Source organism: Momordica charantia, assembly GCF_013281855.1.
Source record: "Momordica charantia cultivar OHB3-1 chromosome 5 unlocalized genomic scaffold, Mcharantia_2.0 BLBB01000005.1, whole genome shotgun sequence".
Classification (NCBI taxonomy): domain Eukaryota; kingdom Viridiplantae; phylum Streptophyta; class Magnoliopsida; order Cucurbitales; family Cucurbitaceae; genus Momordica; species Momordica charantia.
In genome coordinates this window covers 21,762,151-21,779,338 of record NW_028275163.1, presented here as the reverse complement: position 1 = coordinate 21,779,338, position 17,188 = coordinate 21,762,151, and the positions used below count along the sequence as shown (strand labels likewise).

The 17,188-nt window shown below is 33.8% G+C and overlaps 3 protein-coding genes across 4 annotated transcripts; 1 reads left to right on the top strand and 2 right to left on the bottom strand.

The window, feature by feature from the left end:
* Positions 1-623: 623 nt before the first annotated feature.
* On the top strand, positions 624-4,235 carry LOC111019331 (TatD related DNase). The gene is made up of 12 exons (XM_022295686.2): positions 624-921; positions 1,014-1,034; positions 1,155-1,255; positions 1,962-2,019; positions 2,136-2,179; positions 2,252-2,332; positions 2,429-2,499; positions 2,627-2,737; positions 2,857-2,939; positions 3,024-3,240; positions 3,793-3,876; positions 4,076-4,235. The coding sequence occupies exons 1-12, from the start codon at positions 900-902 to the stop codon at positions 4,152-4,154; spliced, it is 972 nt and encodes a 323-aa protein (XP_022151378.1). The 5' UTR covers positions 624-899; the 3' UTR covers positions 4,155-4,235.
* Positions 4,236-4,361: 126 nt separating this feature from the next.
* Positions 4,362-6,934, bottom strand: CP33 (chloroplast RNA-binding protein 33). The gene is made up of 4 exons (XM_022295687.2): positions 6,399-6,934; positions 6,214-6,315; positions 5,025-5,333; positions 4,362-4,811 (listed from the first exon to the last, which is right to left on the bottom strand). Exons 1-4 carry the CDS (start codon positions 6,813-6,815, stop codon positions 4,686-4,688), a joined length of 954 nt encoding a protein of 317 aa, XP_022151379.2. The 5' UTR covers positions 6,816-6,934; the 3' UTR covers positions 4,362-4,685.
* A 428-nt stretch (positions 6,935-7,362) lies between these two features.
* On the bottom strand, positions 7,363-12,038 carry LOC111019330 (nuclear transcription factor Y subunit A-10). Of its 2 annotated transcripts, none has more exons than XM_022295684.2 (6): positions 11,814-12,038; positions 11,027-11,359; positions 9,433-9,542; positions 9,275-9,343; positions 8,755-8,895; positions 7,363-8,312 (listed from the first exon to the last, which is right to left on the bottom strand). In XM_022295684.2, the coding sequence occupies exons 2-6, from the start codon at positions 11,289-11,291 to the stop codon at positions 7,911-7,913; spliced, it is 987 nt and encodes a 328-aa protein (XP_022151376.1). In that variant the 5' UTR covers positions 11,292-11,359; positions 11,814-12,038; the 3' UTR covers positions 7,363-7,910. The 2 variants fall into 2 exon arrangements, with proteins under 2 accessions (XP_022151376.1, XP_022151377.1); XM_022295685.2 differs by lacking the exon at positions 11,814-12,038 and adding an exon at positions 11,676-11,803.
* Between the last annotated feature and the right edge of the window lie 5,150 nt (positions 12,039-17,188).

The following is a 17,188-nucleotide window of genomic DNA, read 5'->3' as shown; positions in this document are numbered from 1 at the left end:
GTGTCAATTACCGTTAAGCTATAACTCATGTTGGCTATCATAAGTCGCATTTAAAAATTAATACTATTGAGAATTATTTTTTTATGCAAATAATTTAACTTTGATAACAAATAACTGCCATTTTATATTATTGAAAATTTGATATGTATTAATTAATTTATTGACCACTTGAGTATAGCTAAGACACTTATTTTCTACTAAAATGTCGTAAGTTCGAATTTTCATCGATAGAATTCTATGGTACACCATCATTTTGTCTATAACAGGTAGTTTTCTTATGATACATGAGGTGAAGAATATGAAGATCACGGATATCCACTTCCTGTGTGAAACTGTGTTTACTTTCACATATACACCCCAACGTATTAAAAGAATTATGTATCATAAAAAATTTGATATGCGTCCCGAGGGATAAGAAATAAAAATTTCACTGATTTATACTTTTAATGAATATTTCTTTTTTACTAATGATGATACCTAACAACAAAATTCATTTAAAATCTGAAAATTCATTTAAATTCTGTCATAATTCTCTTGAAATCTCAGTTACCAGAGCAAAGTTCGAGGTTAAAACTTCCATTCTCTCAATGTGTTAGAGTTAAAAAAAAAAAAGGAAAAATATTTTTACCAATGTAAGAGTTGGAATTAACGTTCCTGAAGAACTGAAAAAGAAAAAAAAAATCTTGTCGGATTCCAGTGGTTGTGGAGTCGTACAAAAGAACACATCGAAAAATTCTTCCGATCACTGAAAACTGAAATTTCGCCGGGATCCGGAGCTGGCGGGAGAGCACCGGAGATAACCTAATCCATTGCAGATTCGAGCTCGTTTCTCTTTCTTTACCGTTTAGGTTCCCCAGTCAAAGCGCATCTTTCGAGTTCTTCTCTCGGTTTCCTCCACCATGGGAACCCTGCGAATGATAGGTAACTAAATTTCTTACGAGCCAAACACTCATTTCCCCCCCTTTCTTACTCAATCGAACTGCAATTAACTCGTTCCTCCTTCCCATCTGCAGATATTGCGGTCAATTTTACAGGTGAGGCCTGCATTTCATTCGATGATAAATGTCTGATGTCTTTGTTTATTCATTTGGGGCAAACGAAAGGCTCTCTGTCCTTTTTCTTTCTCTGGAGTCAGATTGGTGTTTTGAATGCAGATGGCATGTTCAAAGGAATCTACCACGGGAAGCAGTACCACGCAGCTGATATAGCAGCGGTATTGAGCAGGGCTTGGAGTGCTGGGGTTGAGCGAATCATCGTGAGTTTTTTTTTTTCCTTTTTTGTTTCTGTAATTTTGTATTATGCTCTTACTGTCCAGTAGCTCGGGCATTTGGTTGCTCTTTTAGTATCTTTAAGTTATGAATCTTGAATCCATGGATTGGCTTCCTTGATGGTCCTGTTTTTCTAAGCCTCAGAAATGAAAGAATAGTAAGGGTCATATGGAAATTTTTCTACCATTCGTTTATGCAAGTGATTTCCCTCCGTGTTACAGGAATTTTACTTTTTGCATAGGAAACGATACGTCATAGATATTTCATTGATATGATGGATATACAGAAGGATGAGGCCCCAAAAACTGGAAATTACAAAAACACTTTCCAGTATTTCATTAGACCGCCAAGGCTGTAGTAAATAATGGGTAAAACATTAGAAATAGAAAAATGAACCCTAGAATGATCTGATGATCCATATGTGGGCCGAGAAGAGAAAAAAGATATTTGAGCTCATTTCTTTAAGGTTCTTAACTATCTGTAAATTTTACATTTCGTAGTCCTGGATGGACTATTCATCGCTGACCATGGATTATGACTGGTAGGATGAAGGAAAGTAAAAATGTGTAATGCTAAAGCATGCATGCTAGCCGGATTTTGATAAACCAGTTATGTCTCAGTGTCTTCTTAAGGTGATTTTTTATTTTTTTTTGGTCTGAAGTTGATATGATTTAGAATAGTTTGCAATTGCAGGTGACTGGTGGATCACTCGAGGAGTCAAAGGAGGCCCTTAAAATTGCTGAAACAGATGGTTTTATTTTGTTCTTGTTCCCTAAATTCTGTTAAACTTCTTTATACTCGTTTTGAACCTTCTAATACGGTAATACCTATAGGAAGGCTGGTTAAACATATTGTTTTTGGATGTAGGAAGGCTCTTTTGTACTGTGGGTGTGCATCCAACAAGATGCAAGGTTGTTTATTTTTCTATCTTCTGTGCATCATTCGTGGTCTAGTATATCTTGTGATCGACTTTCCGTTTTCAGGAATTTGAAGAGAGTGGTGATCCAGAAGAGCATTTTCGGGCCCTTCTTTCATTGGCCAAAGAGGGAATTGATAAAGGAAAGGTAAAAAGAAATTCATTCTTGAATTCTAAGTTTGATTTCTTTGGCTTGATTCTTTGATAGGATTAGTCATCTTTTTGCAATATACATGTACTTAAGGTCGTTGCAGTCGGTGAATGTGGATTAGACTATGACAGGCTTCACTTTTGCCCTGCGGATATTCAAAAGAAGTAAGTGATCACCAAGAAGAATATTCTTCAAATCCAATGTTATGCCTTACATTTTCTGAAACCCAACAGATGTGCATATTATTGTCTTGTTGAATTGGATATTTATCTCTCAGCTATATAATTGTAGGTATTTCGAGAAGCAGTTTGAATTAGCGCACACAACAAAGCTTCCTATGTTTCTTCACATGCGTGCAGCAGCTGAAGATTTTTGTGACATTGTAGAGCGAAATAAGCAAAGGTCAGACTATGGGAGAACCAACTTTTGCCAGCTTAAAACTTTCTAGAGTGTAGGCACTAGTCATCATGCCATTGCTCAACCAACGGTTTTTGATCATGCCATTTCTGCTTGTTCCATAGGTTTTGTGCTGGAGTTGTTCATTCTTTCACAGATAGTGCTGAAGATCGTGACAAGCTTCTCTCGTTCAGTAATTTGTACATAGGTCATAACCATATGTTCATCCTTCCAGCTTTAATTCATTATTTTCTTTATCTTATTCCCCAAATTAATTGCAACTGGTAAACAGGCATTAATGGTTGCTCTCTGAAAACTGCTGAAAATCTTGATGTTGTGAGGGGTATACCAATTGAGAGATTGATGATTGAGACGGACTCTCCATATTGTGAAATCAAGAATACACATGCTGGGATTGGTTTTGTTAAATCTGTCTTGGCTTCCAAGAAGAAAGAGAAGCATGACGAGCAAAGCATAGTAAAAGGCCGGAATGAACCTTGTTTAGTTCGGTAAGATATGATGTCTTTTATTGCAGTTCCTTACCTTAAATGGCCTTCTATTTTACTTTATAAAAGCATACTTCCCAATAATTGCTTCTAGTTTTAGTGACCAACTTGGTATAATTGCTCCAAATCTGAAAGAAATTCTATCAATACCTTGTGTAATCTCAACTAACAAAAAGAACTCAGTTTTACCAAATTCTAATATGAGTAAGAGGATAAGGTGCATCACGAGAGTCGACATTTCTTTTTTTAGCCATTTTCTTCTATTCTGCAACAAAAGTTGCAAAAATGAACTCTACGGAATTTCTTTACAAGATCTGTTCAGTTTTATTGGGAGAATATAAATGCCAATTCTCGGCTGATACATTAGTGTAGTGGCATTCTTCACAGTAGAGTATATTATCCTTGTTGCTGTTGAAGCTAGTTAAAATGTAACTTTCCTCTATCAATCTATTAGTCATTTTGTTTCTATACACCCCAGATATTTTCCTTGCTGTCTTGTCTAGGGTTTCAGTTTGATGCAATTTTATACACATAAGTTTTGGCTCTATTTTTCAGGCAAGTTCTTGAGGTCTTGGCTGGATGTAAAGGCATCATGAATATCAATCAGCTTGGCGAAACTTTGTACCATAATACGTGCAGGTACCCCGAATTGCCAAGGATGACATAATATCATAAAAATTCTATTTTTTATACCACACTTGAAAAAGCCTCTCATATACGTTAACTGCATTTTAAATTAACCTTTCCCATGGAAGTTCTGTTATAGATTATTTGCAACCAATTATTCATAGGAGTCTTACCGTTTTTTTTCCCCTACTTGGATTGGTCTACTGTGCAGAGTTTTCTTTCCTCAAGACCTGGACTCTGCCGCCGATGCTCTTCTTGCTGGTTCTCATGGTCTTGATGAGAAAATTTAGTATAAATCTGAAACCTACTTTTGTTAAACTCTATTGTTTTTGCACCATTAGTTTTGGAAGCACGAGTACATTTTTCTCCAATATGTTGGCTTTCTTTCATTACCATTCTTCCAGTCCTCCAGTCTACCTTTTTCTAAAGGTCATAGTGCACTGAAATTTTTAGTTCACAGGATTGAGAGAGAGATGACAAGCAATCAGTAGTCATAATTAGCAAAGATAAGATAAGGCCGAGAGACTGATATATTGTAATATTAACTCATAGCGATAGACTACTCCATAGTACAGCAGTCTAATTCCAAGTCATAAATGACAAACTCGTTAATCTGTGGCATTATCTTCTCTCTTTCCCACTATAACTCACATCCAGCACTCGATGAATAGATCTAGGCTTCCTAGACAATGGTAGCTGAGCATGGAATGAAAGGGAACTGCTTGGGAAGTCCAGAGGGTATGCAATTTGCAAAACAGTTTCCCTACCCTTCAGTTTCAGATTAATTTTCAAGCCAACTCCTCAACTATCAACATCAAATTTCAGGCACTGAAACTAGTAAGCAGTTCGCTACTGTCGAGAGTACTCTTGGTTCTCTCGAATGCTGCTGGAGAAGTTGGAGCCTGTCCTGCAGCTATGTTCAACCGAAGCGGCCGCCCTTCGACTTCCTGCTTACATATTTGCAGAGGAAGAGGTTAATGTATGGCTTGAATGTACAAAATGCAGGTACATATTCTCATGGCTCTCTAAAAATAATGTAAATTTAGTTTGCAAGATAAAGCATTTTAAATTCTGTCACAAGTTCAAGTTGCCAACTACTCTATTTGAATAGTTAATTTTAGATTCTCATTCATTTAGAAAGTAAAACTCTACTTTCTTACCACCCCATTCATGGAATTCATAGCAGACTCTGCATCCTCAGCAGTTTCAAAAGATACGAACCCGAAACCTCGACTTCTTCCAGATGCTCTATCATAGATAACCTTGGCACCCAATATCCCTGGTTGGTCTTCAAAAGCCTCTCTAAGACTCTGAGAAGTAAGTCCCCAACCAAGGTTTCCTGCATATATCTTGTGAGGACTATCTACAAATTTGTTATAGCTGCTTCTTATCTTTGGCCCCATGACTTCCTTTTCTCCTCCCCTTGGAACTTCTGGGAAGTTGACCCGAACTGTCCGACCGCCAATTTGCTGATATCAAGGCAACTATTAGCAACATTATAGCAATCTTCGATATCTTACACTAACAATATACTTCTTGATCATACAGAGACATCATATTGAGATACCAAAACCATTAGAAGAAGTCTGAGCATTTTAAAACTCTATTGCATTTGAATTAGAATCATCAGCACCCTTCAATTACTAACATTATATTTTCCAATCCTACAAAGCCACCAACAATGTCAAATCACAAAGTTATAGAGACACCATAATATTCAAAAGCTTGCATTCAAATCAATGGAAAAGCACTGGCATCTGTTTGTTTTTCTAACGTTCAACCAATCAAACATACCCTCTTATTTTCAATAGGTTAAATTACAAGTTTAATTCTAAAACTTTCAAGATTGTGTCTAGTACCTATATTTTAAAAAGACTTCAATAAGTTTGTCGTACATAAGGATTACATGGGCAAATTAATTTCAAATAGATTCAAAATATCTATCTTAAGAATTAGTTCAAGAGCCTAACTTATAATTTAACCTTCGTGTAAGAACGAAAGAATTAGTAAGTAGAGGAAACAGGTAGAGAGCTTAGAGGGAGAAACCATCCTGGGATGGTCTAAGGGTCAATAAGGATCAATGTAAATAGCAAAGAGCTTAAAAGGAATAAGTTCGAATATCCTATGAATTTTTCATGATTAGTCGAGGTGTGCGCAGTTGATTCGAAAATATGGATTAAAAAAAAAACAAAAAGACAGGGAGAACAGAATGGATATCCACAGTTTTTTTCTACCACTTCTATCAACTTCAAAGTTCATCAATTATGCACCGATCTCCAGAATTGGTAAGTTAAAACTAAAAAACCAGATGAAATGAAGAGAGAGAGAGAGAGAGAGGGTTTTACATACAGAGCCATCAAACATTCGAATTGCTTCTTTAGCTTCCTCCAAAGTTGCCATTGTCACAAATGCGAATCCCCTGCTCCTATCTGTAACTTTGTCATAAATAACCTAACAGAACAAAGCATCAATGTCAAGAAGTTTGAGTTTTCATGAGGAATCGATTCGAAAGGATGAAGAAAAAAGTTTCGAACCTGTACAGAAACCACGCGGCCGGCTTCCGCGAACACCTCAGTCAATTGGTAAGAGGTCATCGCATACGGTAAATTTCCGATATAGAGCTTCCCAGCTTCGCGAGATGCCGATACGGTTTGCTCCTCTTCCTCTTGGCTTTCTGATTTTCCGTCCAATTCTTCATCCTCTGCGTTTTCCTCTTCGTCGAACGCAGGTGGAGAGGTGTAAAGATGAGACGCGGAGGAGAAAGAGAGAGGGTGGAAGTTAGGCAAGCGAATTTTGAGCTCGAGAAGCTTCAATGGCTTCTGTTTCGGAGAGAAATGAGGGGGGATTTGGGTGGAATGTTGTTGGGGGAGCGAGAGGTTGAAGACTTTCTTGCAGAGTGGAGAAGAGGAAACTGAAGCTGCAGCTGCCATTGAAACTGCAGAGGCTGACATTTGACGAAGAAAATGGAAAAATGGAGGAATCCCAAGTTACAGAGATGGATTTCTCTGTTGGGAAGCCTTTGGGGAGAGAGAGAGTATATGGGAGCTTCAAACTTTTTGGAGGATAAAAATCTAAATGGATAAGGTTGGCTTGCTATTTGCTATCAAAGTACACAAAAGCTTTTTTTTTTTTTAATTTTATTATAAACATTTGTATTATTATTATTATTTTCATTCTTACGGATCGGAGGGTCGAATTTAGGACTGTGATAAGTGACAGCAAGGTCATTTATCACTTACAATTTTCTGTCGCGTATTTACCAATGCTTAGTAGAAATTACGTTACAATGTGGTCCTTAGGACTCATCCATTCGTGGACTTCACCAAATTAGTATTGTATATATTTTAGGAGAGTTAAAAGTGTTGAAACTTTGGGGTTAAACTTCAAATCAATTAGATTTTGTTCAAATGACAATTAAGTTAATGGAGAGAATCATCTAAGGTTGTAGTTAAATATCAAAGAAAAGTTTGTTATGGAAACAAAGATATGGCACTGTGCTAGAAGAAAAAGGCGTGGATGATATTGTCAAGACAATATTCTTATTACACACAAAAGGAAAGACAAACATAAACATAACAGTTGTTCTTGAGCAAACCCACAAACCAAGCTTGTTTCTCAAGTACAAATTGCTTTAGAACTGTCTGAATTTGAACACCAAACACTAAACTTCATAGACTTTCTTCTTGTTCTACTTTCAGGGTCACAAACACAGTGCAGAATCCATACTTTTTGATGCTCTTATTCTTGAACAAACCCCCTTTTTGATCTACTGCAATTACTTCATACTTGATATCTGATTTGATGATTCTTTTGTTTCTCTTAGCTCCACCTCTCATATTGAGAAGCAGAACAGAGTGATAAGAGAAACATCCTAAACCTATTGATTAGAGCCAAAAATGACTTGCCATAGCAACCAAACGCGGGTCTATCCTCAACGCGAAGCCTGAGACAATTGCCATTGACAACAATGCAGCAGGCTGGATTTGGTTGCTATAAAGACGGGTCTTGGTGCAACAATTTGCACCTAGAACCCGATGTCTTCGCTGTCAAACACAAAGGTCGCAGCAGTTGTCAGCTGCTGCAACCCATTTGGGCAGAACCATGCCATGCCCTCCTCCATCAATGATCTCTGCCAGTGACTGCATCGATGGTCTGAGATGGCTGATTTGAAAACGTTGCAGTCCCCTCGAGAACATGCTTGGCACCTCAGAACTCGAGAGATTGAAACCTCTCCCCTTTGCTTCATTTGGGGAGTTCAAAGTTCCACTCTCTGACTGCAGAACTACAGAACATTGGGAGCCAGTTGACTCAGAAAGGTTCACATTATCAACCTTCTTTGATTCCAAAGAAATTTTCCCATCTTTCAGATTCTTCGTGTTCAAGAAACGGCCACCAGATCCCCGTGGACGACGCATCGCGTGCAGATGACGTGATTCGTGCATATATGGCTGTAAGACAGATATGCAATCTATATCAGCAGGAATAACGTGGATATATACTTCTGCACAGGACAAAAAAAAATTTGGAGTGGAGGATATTACTGTTAAAAGCATCACAATAGTTTAGTTTGTTCGGAGAACAGAATAAACATAATGCTGATTAGTATATCATGTTAAAGTGCTCAAAACTATGGTGCTAATAGGAAGGAATGTGGATATTGAAAAATTTTCATAGCCCTTAGGTGGTAAACAGAAATTCCAGATGTACATGGAAATGACTCTTCAGACAGACATCGGTATCGGGTTATAGGTAAATCAATCACGCTAGACGCCAGTACTGGTCGACTTTTAGTGTTATACCCACTACAAAATATAGAAGGAACCTAAATTCACATGCTTTGATGGACATGCTCCTCAAAACTTTGGAGAGACCTGAGTAAGACTTGCATACCTTACGAGTTCTTGCAAGCCTGTTCTCCATCATTGCCTTGGCACGGATCTGCCTGCGCCTAATGATTCCGTGGTACTGCTTTGCATTCACATAAATAGGTCCATCATCAGTTGTTAAACTCATTGGCAGCATAACCCGTCCCTGATTATCGCAAATGGTTAAGTTCTCGCTCAAAGATAGGCAGATTAACCTTTTGCAGATAACATACAATCAGTAGAAGAACCCAACCAATAAATATATTGTTCAGTCAACTCAATTCTCTACCATACTATATTACATGAAACCCTGAGTTTCATTTTTGGCTATAATATACTGTTTTCTCCTTCTCATTCTAGATTTTTTTTGCATACTTTACCATATACTATGTAACAGAGTTCACCTTTATTAAGTTAGAAAATATTTAAGAAAATAACACAGCAAATAAGACAGTTCACAGACAATATATAAAATTGCAATACAAGTAAAGGGAAAAAGGTTAAAAGGAAAAATGGGTGTGGTTGCAGAATGGAAGGAAACATACTGGTATTTGAGGTCCATAAGCAGAGAGGATGCCATAATGCTGTTCCATGTAAGGATAATTTGCACATATCTGCATTTTTCTTTTCCAGAATCAGAGATATAATATAAACAGAGATTGTATTATTTTCAGAATAATTTGATTAACATTTTAGATCTTACCACAGGCTGGCCAAATCCGAGCTCAAAACGAGTATGATATTCTGACAAGGGCGATTGCAGGGAGAAAACTGGTGAAGGTTTTTGGGCATCCACAGAATTCTTACAGTCACCTGCATGGATTTTTTTAAGAGAATTTCCCTCATTAGAGAAGAATAGAAAGCTTACCATTATGATTGCCATTTTAACTAAGCAAGCAAAAGAAGAGAAAAATTAATAATAAAAAAGTTTTTTTTTTTTTAGATATTCATGAGTGTTCTGGCACCTTTGACTAATTTCACAGGACTTGGTTGCCAAAGAAACTCATGAATATTAAATCTTAGTAGGTGGCTACCATATTTTGAACTCATTCCCACTAAATTATTTAGAATTTACATGGGTCCTTCTGGACCACTAGACCAACAAATGAGGTTAAATAAATGAAAGTTGAACAAAAGAATTAAGTCTTTCTCGAGTCTCTTGGGTTGGGACGTAGGTGCCGTATAGTACATGAACAACGGAGCTCCAACTCCCGGTTATTAAGAAAAAGATAAAGAGTAAGATTTTAGCTCATGGGTTCACAGTAGCATGCAGAAAATGCTATTGCCCTATAATGCTAAATCCTTGATTCAATATTAGCTAGAAAAAGGGATACTATAATATTAGTTAAAGAAAAAGGAAGATGCAATTCTTTAGTTTTCTATTTTTCAAAATAAAGCTTAGAAGCATTATTTTCACTTGTGTTCCTTTCTTTTGTTATATAGCTTTTAAAAATATTTTTAGAATCTAGGCCGAACTAAAAAAAAGTCTTTTTATAAAAAAAAAATTGGCTAAAACTTTAAATATGTTTTCAATGAAAAACTAACTAATGAAATGGAACAAAACAAGCATAATTTTTAAAAACTAAAAACTAAAAATGAAATAGTTATTAACCGGGAGCTTTAAATGAAAGCTGCTTTCTTATGGGAAAAAAAAAGAAATAGAATGCCCATAAGAAAAGCAATGGGACATTATGTTACAAAGGGCATACTTCACTTCACAGTAAATGATTGAGACATAAATTGCACAACAGGACTGCTTTTAACTTCCAAATCTATATGGTAAAAGTTGGATGCATGTATTGTTATTTTCTGTTATTTCATCAGCCATTGAAATTGGAAACTTATTACTTTGATCAGAAATCTATATGGGAAAAGTTGGATGCATGTACTTGCTTCTTTTTTTGAAATTTGGCTGAGAATTATAATGTATTTTTAAGAAATGTGAACAATGTACTAAAGAAATTGTGACCAAACAAGCATAATATCAAAAACAGAAAACTAAAAACCAAATCGTTATTAACTGGAGCTTGAATAAATCACTCCTTTGCCCCACCTCTTAATCAACTTGTGAATAGCCTAGAGACATGCTTGTGACTCTAGAACAAATTTATGAGCAATTCAGTACAAGTTTTGGCTATTCTATCATGTAAGTAAATGACTTGGGGAAGGAGGGAAAGAAAGGTCTCATGCATCAAATTTTGACACCTTAAGTAATCTATAAGATATTCTCATGCTTTTTGGAGAGCTTAAATATGATCATGGAAATGGAAAAATAAATGAAAAAAACAGAAAGTTACCAGGATAGATGGAAAATGGGGCTGTGTTCACTTTCTCCAAACCATGCTCAGAAACCTGGGCAGCTTGTTTTGCACCAGTAAACTCCTTCCCATTACTCCCAAGTTGTTCAATGGAGGAAGCCTTGAGCTGACCAAAATCCCCAAAAATTGTTTGGGAACCCTGCCCAAAGGCACTCCACAGACGAGCAGGAGAAGATGACAACTGACCAAGGGAATTGGGGACAATTCCTTCATGTTCTTTCAAATACCCAGTTTGTGGTGCCATTTCCAACAGTCAAAAAATCACCCACAAACAGATGGTTTGAAAATCCCTTTAGCCGTTCACACAAATTCCTACAATTGGAGCAAAGAGATTGTGGGATTAAGATTCAGGAGAACACATTTTAATGGGTTTAATCTCAATAGAGAAAAGAAAAGTCATGAGAAAGAAGAAGATGAACAGCCCCCTCAAAAAGGGCCAAAAAGAAAAGAGGGAAAAAAAATATCCACATGAGAACTTTCTTCAAACACTGATGAAACAATAACAATAAGGCAAAATTGCCCCAAAAAACAGACGATTAAACAACAGAAAAGCAACAGAATCAGAAGAAATCGATTGAACAAACAAACCAACATCGATGGAAGAAATTAAAGCTAGGAGGATACAAACCCAGAATCAAAAAAGAAAACCCAAGTGGGAAAAATGAAGAAAAGAGAAAGCAGAGCAGAGACTGAAGGTGAAAGCCTTAGGTGATAGGAGACAACAAGAAAAAGGGGGCAAAAAGCAGAGAGTAAAAAAGGTACTCACAATCAGCAAAAAGAAGAAGAAGAAGAAGAAGCAGCAGCAGCAGGTGCTGAATAGAGGCACAGGAACCCCATTTGATAGGAATGCTGTTGGTTCATTTCAAGCAAAGCACTAACAGAGAGAGAAAGAGAGAGAGAGAGGAGAGAGAGGAGAGAGAGGATTAATGAATACAAGTGTAAAATAACTAAAACACAAGAACCAATGATCTTTACATTGCATGCAAGTATTTTGTTCTATATGGAAAGCATACATTAATATATCGATATATATGAACCACATTCACTAACTACAAGAATTCTTCCCCTCACTTTTCCTCAAAATTTTATGCAAAAATATCCAACTTTTGGGCGATCTCACCAATCTCTGATTTTTCCTGTTCCCATTTGTTTTCCCCAAAAAAAAAAAAAAATTGGGATTTGATTAAATTTCAATTTGGGTATATGGGATTTTCCTATTATCCAATTTAAGTGTGCTTAGGGAATGATTAGTGGTCCTAATTATGCAAATTGGGAGTCCATAATTCTAACTCAATACCTGTCTTTGTGATCTGGTTTGGCTCACCAACTCAAAGGAGAGTTGAATATCAAATAAAATATCATAATTATTATTTACCCTTATTTTATTGAAGGGAATACCATTTTCTTGCATTTATTACACTATTTTACTACTTTAAATGATGCTTAAGATTATTCTAAGCTACATCAAAAAGTTGACTATAATTTTTTTTTTTTTTTTATAAATTTGTTTGTTCAGAATGGCTCTTGAGTTTTTGTTATAGGTGGAGAGCATTATTTTATGCTTCTTTCAGATTGACCTGAGTTTAGCCAGATCAAACTTTTTTTTTTGTTTTACCTTTATATATATATTTTTTTACTTTTACTACCACTATTGTTAGCATATAACTTTCAAATCTTACCCTATTTTTATTTTATTTTTTTAATTTCTCAAAATCGATGTTGTGTAGCTTTCAAGCTAGTGGATCCCTATCATCGGGACTTGTAATCTGAACTGAATAATACGGTTAACAGTGTACGTAGGACTCGAACAAAATACCTCATAGTAGATGATACCATGAGATCTCATGTCTTTGCTACTGCATCATCTCTGGAACAAGGTTTTAAAGGTCGATGTCGATAGCAATACCGAAATTTCAATTTCGTGGAAATGTTGATATTAATATTATGTCTATATTAGTGAAAATTTGTTGATATTTTTTTATATTTTGTCGATTTTTTTTGTAATATTATTTATTATGAAAATATCGACTTATCCATCATGCCGATATTGAAACCTAGATAGACATATTTTGTTATGCTCAGGAGACTTCCATAGGTTCAGTTACTTTCTTCCTTTTTTTTTCTTTTTTCTTTTTACCAAGATTATTCTAATGCTTTTTTTTTATTTAAGTGTGAAAATATGAAATTTAAATGAAACCCAACATAGAAACTATTTTAGAGAATTCAAGAAAATTTTAAATGGGTAACTAAGACAAATAATTCCTTGCAAATATGTACTTTAAAGTAGTAATAAATATATATGATTTTCCTAAAACTAATGTAAATATAGTTTTTTTAAGACTTAATAATTATTTCTTTTAGTACTCCGGTGTGAGAATTCGAACTCACGCAATCTTTTGATTGGAGATATATACCAATTACTGATGCTCACTTTGACGCCCTCCACCTAAACTGTGCAGAAAATGCCCAAAGCCAATCCCAGAGAAGAGTGAAGCTTCATAGGGTCTTTTGACATGTCTATTTCACTGAACCTCTCTCCGAGACAGTGCCCAGGTAGTCCGCATCTTCACAGATCGTTACGCCGTTCACCGGGGAATCGGTTGCCGGCTCCGCATTGGGTAGACCTTATACAATAACTGTCTTAGTTCTGCCGTATCTTTTGTTTCATTTCTTCTAGAAGAATCACAAACACTTTTTTGATCAGTTCAATGTTAGTCAGATTAGTCAATATTTCTATGTTTCGATGCAACAACAAAATGTTATTTGTAACAAGATAATTATTGACTTGCTTTTAACCATGCTAATCAATATATTTTTATTCTTCCGTCATGGTAACAGATGTTTAATGATTAATTAACCTAGACATTTATGAACTAAAATCATAGTAATCACTAATTAAACTATCTTTTAATTAACTAAAATTGTAGTGATCACTCATTATGAGTGTTTCATTTATTTATATTTACTGTGTTTTTAGTAAATGGGGTGGGAGATTCGAAATCATGATCTTTTAGTCATAAAAATATGTCAATTACCGTTGAGCTACGCTCATGTTGATTATTTTGTTATTTTTTAGTCCTAGTTGTATAATATTTATCTATGTTATGCCATATTTGCAACTAACCTAGACTCTAATATTAAGGTCAAGAAACTTTATGGGGTTGGAGATTAGTTATAATTAATCAAATTAATTGCTGTCTTTTTAGAATCGTGTCTAGAGATTTAAACCATAACATACACATTATAAAAAATAAAAAAGAAAAAAATTAATTCACCCACCATATACCTCAAAAGAAAAAGTAGGTTTCGTTAGAGCATGTCTGATGACGTTATTATTTCTTATTTTTTTTTTCTCACTTCTTATTTCTTATTTCATTTTCCATTTTTCAATTATGAAAAATAGAACTACATTTGGTTATTTCTTATTTTCTTTTTCAATTAAAAAATAGAAAGATACTTGCTAATTATCTCTTATTTGTTGTTATCTAAAATTTTAGATTTGGAAAAAAAATGATATAAATTTTTTAAATTAAATATTAAAATTTATTTTATGTTATATTTATTTTTTGATATTTATTATGCATTAAAAAAAGATAAAATAATATTTTTTATCCATATTTTGGGAAAAAAAGTTTAAAATATTGACGAGAAATAAGAAAATTGATCTTATTCTTACCAAATGCTTATGTTTATATAAGAATAAAAAACGAATAACAAGAAACAAGAAACATGAGCATTACCAAACGAACTTTGTTAGATTTTATTTCGAGTTTGACTCATCTCATCCCGCTTGTTAACACACAAATTTATATGAACAAGAAATTAAACCATATAAATTTACCTCTGAGTTTAATATACAATATAAAGCCGATTAAATTCTCAAGATTTCAGGCTAACTAAAAAAGGGGGTCAAACTTTTAATTACTTCAACCCTTAATTGAAATTCAAAACCCAAATTCAAGCACAATTCAATGCCTCTCCACCAAGCCCTAGAGCTCCCCTAAAAATCTCCTTTTTACATTTACATATTTATCCCTAAGTTTAGAGAGAAAAATTGGAAAAAAAAAAATCAACCTGTGTGTATTTCAACCGTAAAGCACCTAAGATCGTAAATTCAAATCTCCACGTCACAAAAAAAAAAAAAATGGTTTCAAAGATGAAATTAAGATTTAGCTTCCAATTGAAGGCCGTTTTTTAGTAAATATAAATTATACCAAACCCACTAATAATAAAATTTTTAAAGTTTCAATAAATAAATAAATAAAAATTTTAAGTGGTTTTTTTTCTTTTGTATTTAAAAAGTTTTAGAGAGAGATTCTTAGGTGAGATGCACTATCAGAGATCCATTACTATCTCTTTGCTTTATAAAATATGTATAGAGGCCAAATTCTAAAGTAGGCAAAAAAAAGAAAAAAAGTTTTTTTTTTTCCTGATAAAATAGAGCATGACTTGTTAATTGGCTACCCTCCAATATTTTTTAATCCTATGAGCTGTTTGTGATAGTGTTTTTGGAAACAGTTTTCACTATTTTTTTTATTTATATAAATAACTAATTCTTAAAGGTTACTTTTTTCTCTCTCTTATTCAAATAATGGAAATGGTTACGTTTTTTTTTTCTTTTTTAATTCCAACATTGGGTGAATGATTCAAATTTTTAATTAAAGAATATATATCTTAACTAGGTAAAGTTATGGTCACGTTGAAAATTAAAAAATCGTTTTCTCCCTGAACTTAAAATTTATTAATCTACTTTACACACATTATCTCGATATAATAAACTTAAAGAACTTCGAATATATCTATAGAAACTTACTAAAATTTCAATGATAATCTTTTAAATAAAATTTTATTGGTTTGGTTATTACTCTTGGTATCAAAACTTAGTATCTTAAGAACTCTCATTTTATTTTGCAATATTGACCTTAAAAACCAAAAAAAAAAAAAAGTACGGTCTAGTACCCCAAAGTGTAGGGTAGGCTCCCTTCCACTCCGCACTTTATTTAATTAATTTAATTTAATTATAAAAAACAAATAATAATTAAGGGTATGTTTGGTTGAAAACTAGGATTTTATTTTTTATTTTCAGATTCACTGAATCAAATGGATTCATTAAATACGATTGGCAAAATTTTGGAGATTCGTTTTTGAAAACTGTTTTCAGATTGTATGATGTAGAAATTCTGAAAACGACTTTTTTATGTTTTGAGTGTTTTCAGATTCAGAATTTGAAATTTTTAAGATGCAGAATTTCATTAAAATGGACAAAAACTTTGATAAATATATTACTTCATATTATAAACTCGTTTTATGTTTGTTAAAAAATCAAAACATGTAAAATATAATGTATTCTAAATTATATAACACTGTAAAATAATAATTATACAAAATTCATAAAAGAATGTCAATAAATTAATTAATATAAGTTTAGATTAAAATAAAATTTAGTAGGTAATTAGTTCTAGTTTACCAATATATTACTAAACAAACATTGAATAATCTTTTAAATTGATATTCAATTACTGCTATCAAATAAAACACTGAGAATACTAACTCTGGTTTTCATTGAATCCATTGTTTCCAAATTTGTGTTTTTTATTACCAACCAAACACACCCTAAGATTTTTCCTTAAATTTTGTCAAAAACCCACATTTTAAAAGCAGGTGGAAAACCCAAAAAGAATATAAATTATAAAATTAAAAAAAAACCTTCAAATTTTGGGTTATTTTTTCTTAAAATCTCGATTTTAGTTATGATTCAATGGGTATTGGGTATGCCTATTTTAGCAAGTTGGAGAAATAATACTTTGTGCTTTATGGAACTAGATTTGTTTAATGATTATCATTATATTTGATTTGAAACCTTTTTTTAATTACTTTAACTTTTTTTCCCTTTAGAATTAATATATAAATTAATTAATTTTTGTCCCATTAGGGTTAGGTAAAGCTCCAAGTTGAAACACATGATTTGGGAAAATCAATAAAGCTTTCCATTTCTAAAAAAATAAATAATTTCAATCTGTCTGAGTCCCCAAAGTTTCTATATTTATTTTTTTTTTTTGGAAACATTTTAGGATATACCATTTGGTTCCATATAGTTGAATACAATGTAATGGGCAAATATAGTATATGTGTTATTGTAAC

Bases quoted from the DNA above. Each gene is read 5' to 3' on its own strand.
- CP33 (XM_022295687.2), bottom strand. From the start codon at position 6,815: ATGTCAGCCTCTGCAGTTTCAATGGCAGCTGCAGCTTCAGTTTCCTCT. The intron at 6,316-6,398 runs GTTCGAAACTTT...TTGTTCTGTTAG, and splicing joins GCCGCGTGGTTTCTGTACAG to GTTATTTATGACAAAGTTAC. The intron at 5,334-6,213 runs GTATGTAAAACC...CCTTGATATCAG, and splicing joins TTCGAATGTTTGATGGCTCT to CAAATTGGCGGTCGGACAGT.
- LOC111019330 (XM_022295684.2), bottom strand. From the start codon at position 11,291: ATGGCACCACAAACTGGGTATTTGAAAGAACATGAAGGAATTGTCCCC. The intron at 9,344-9,432 runs GTAAGATCTAAA...AGAAAAATGCAG, and splicing joins TCGGATTTGGCCAGCCTGTG to ATATGTGCAAATTATCCTTA. The intron at 8,313-8,754 runs GTATGCAAGTCT...TCTGTCTTACAG, and splicing joins GGCTTGCAAGAACTCGTAAG to CCATATATGCACGAATCACG.
- LOC111019331 (XM_022295686.2), top strand. From the start codon at position 900: ATGGGAACCCTGCGAATGATAG. The intron at 1,256-1,961 runs GTGAGTTTTTTT...TTGCAATTGCAG, and splicing joins CTGGGGTTGAGCGAATCATC to GTGACTGGTGGATCACTCGA. The intron at 2,020-2,135 runs GTTTTATTTTGT...TTTTGGATGTAG, and splicing joins TAAAATTGCTGAAACAGATG to GAAGGCTCTTTTGTACTGTG.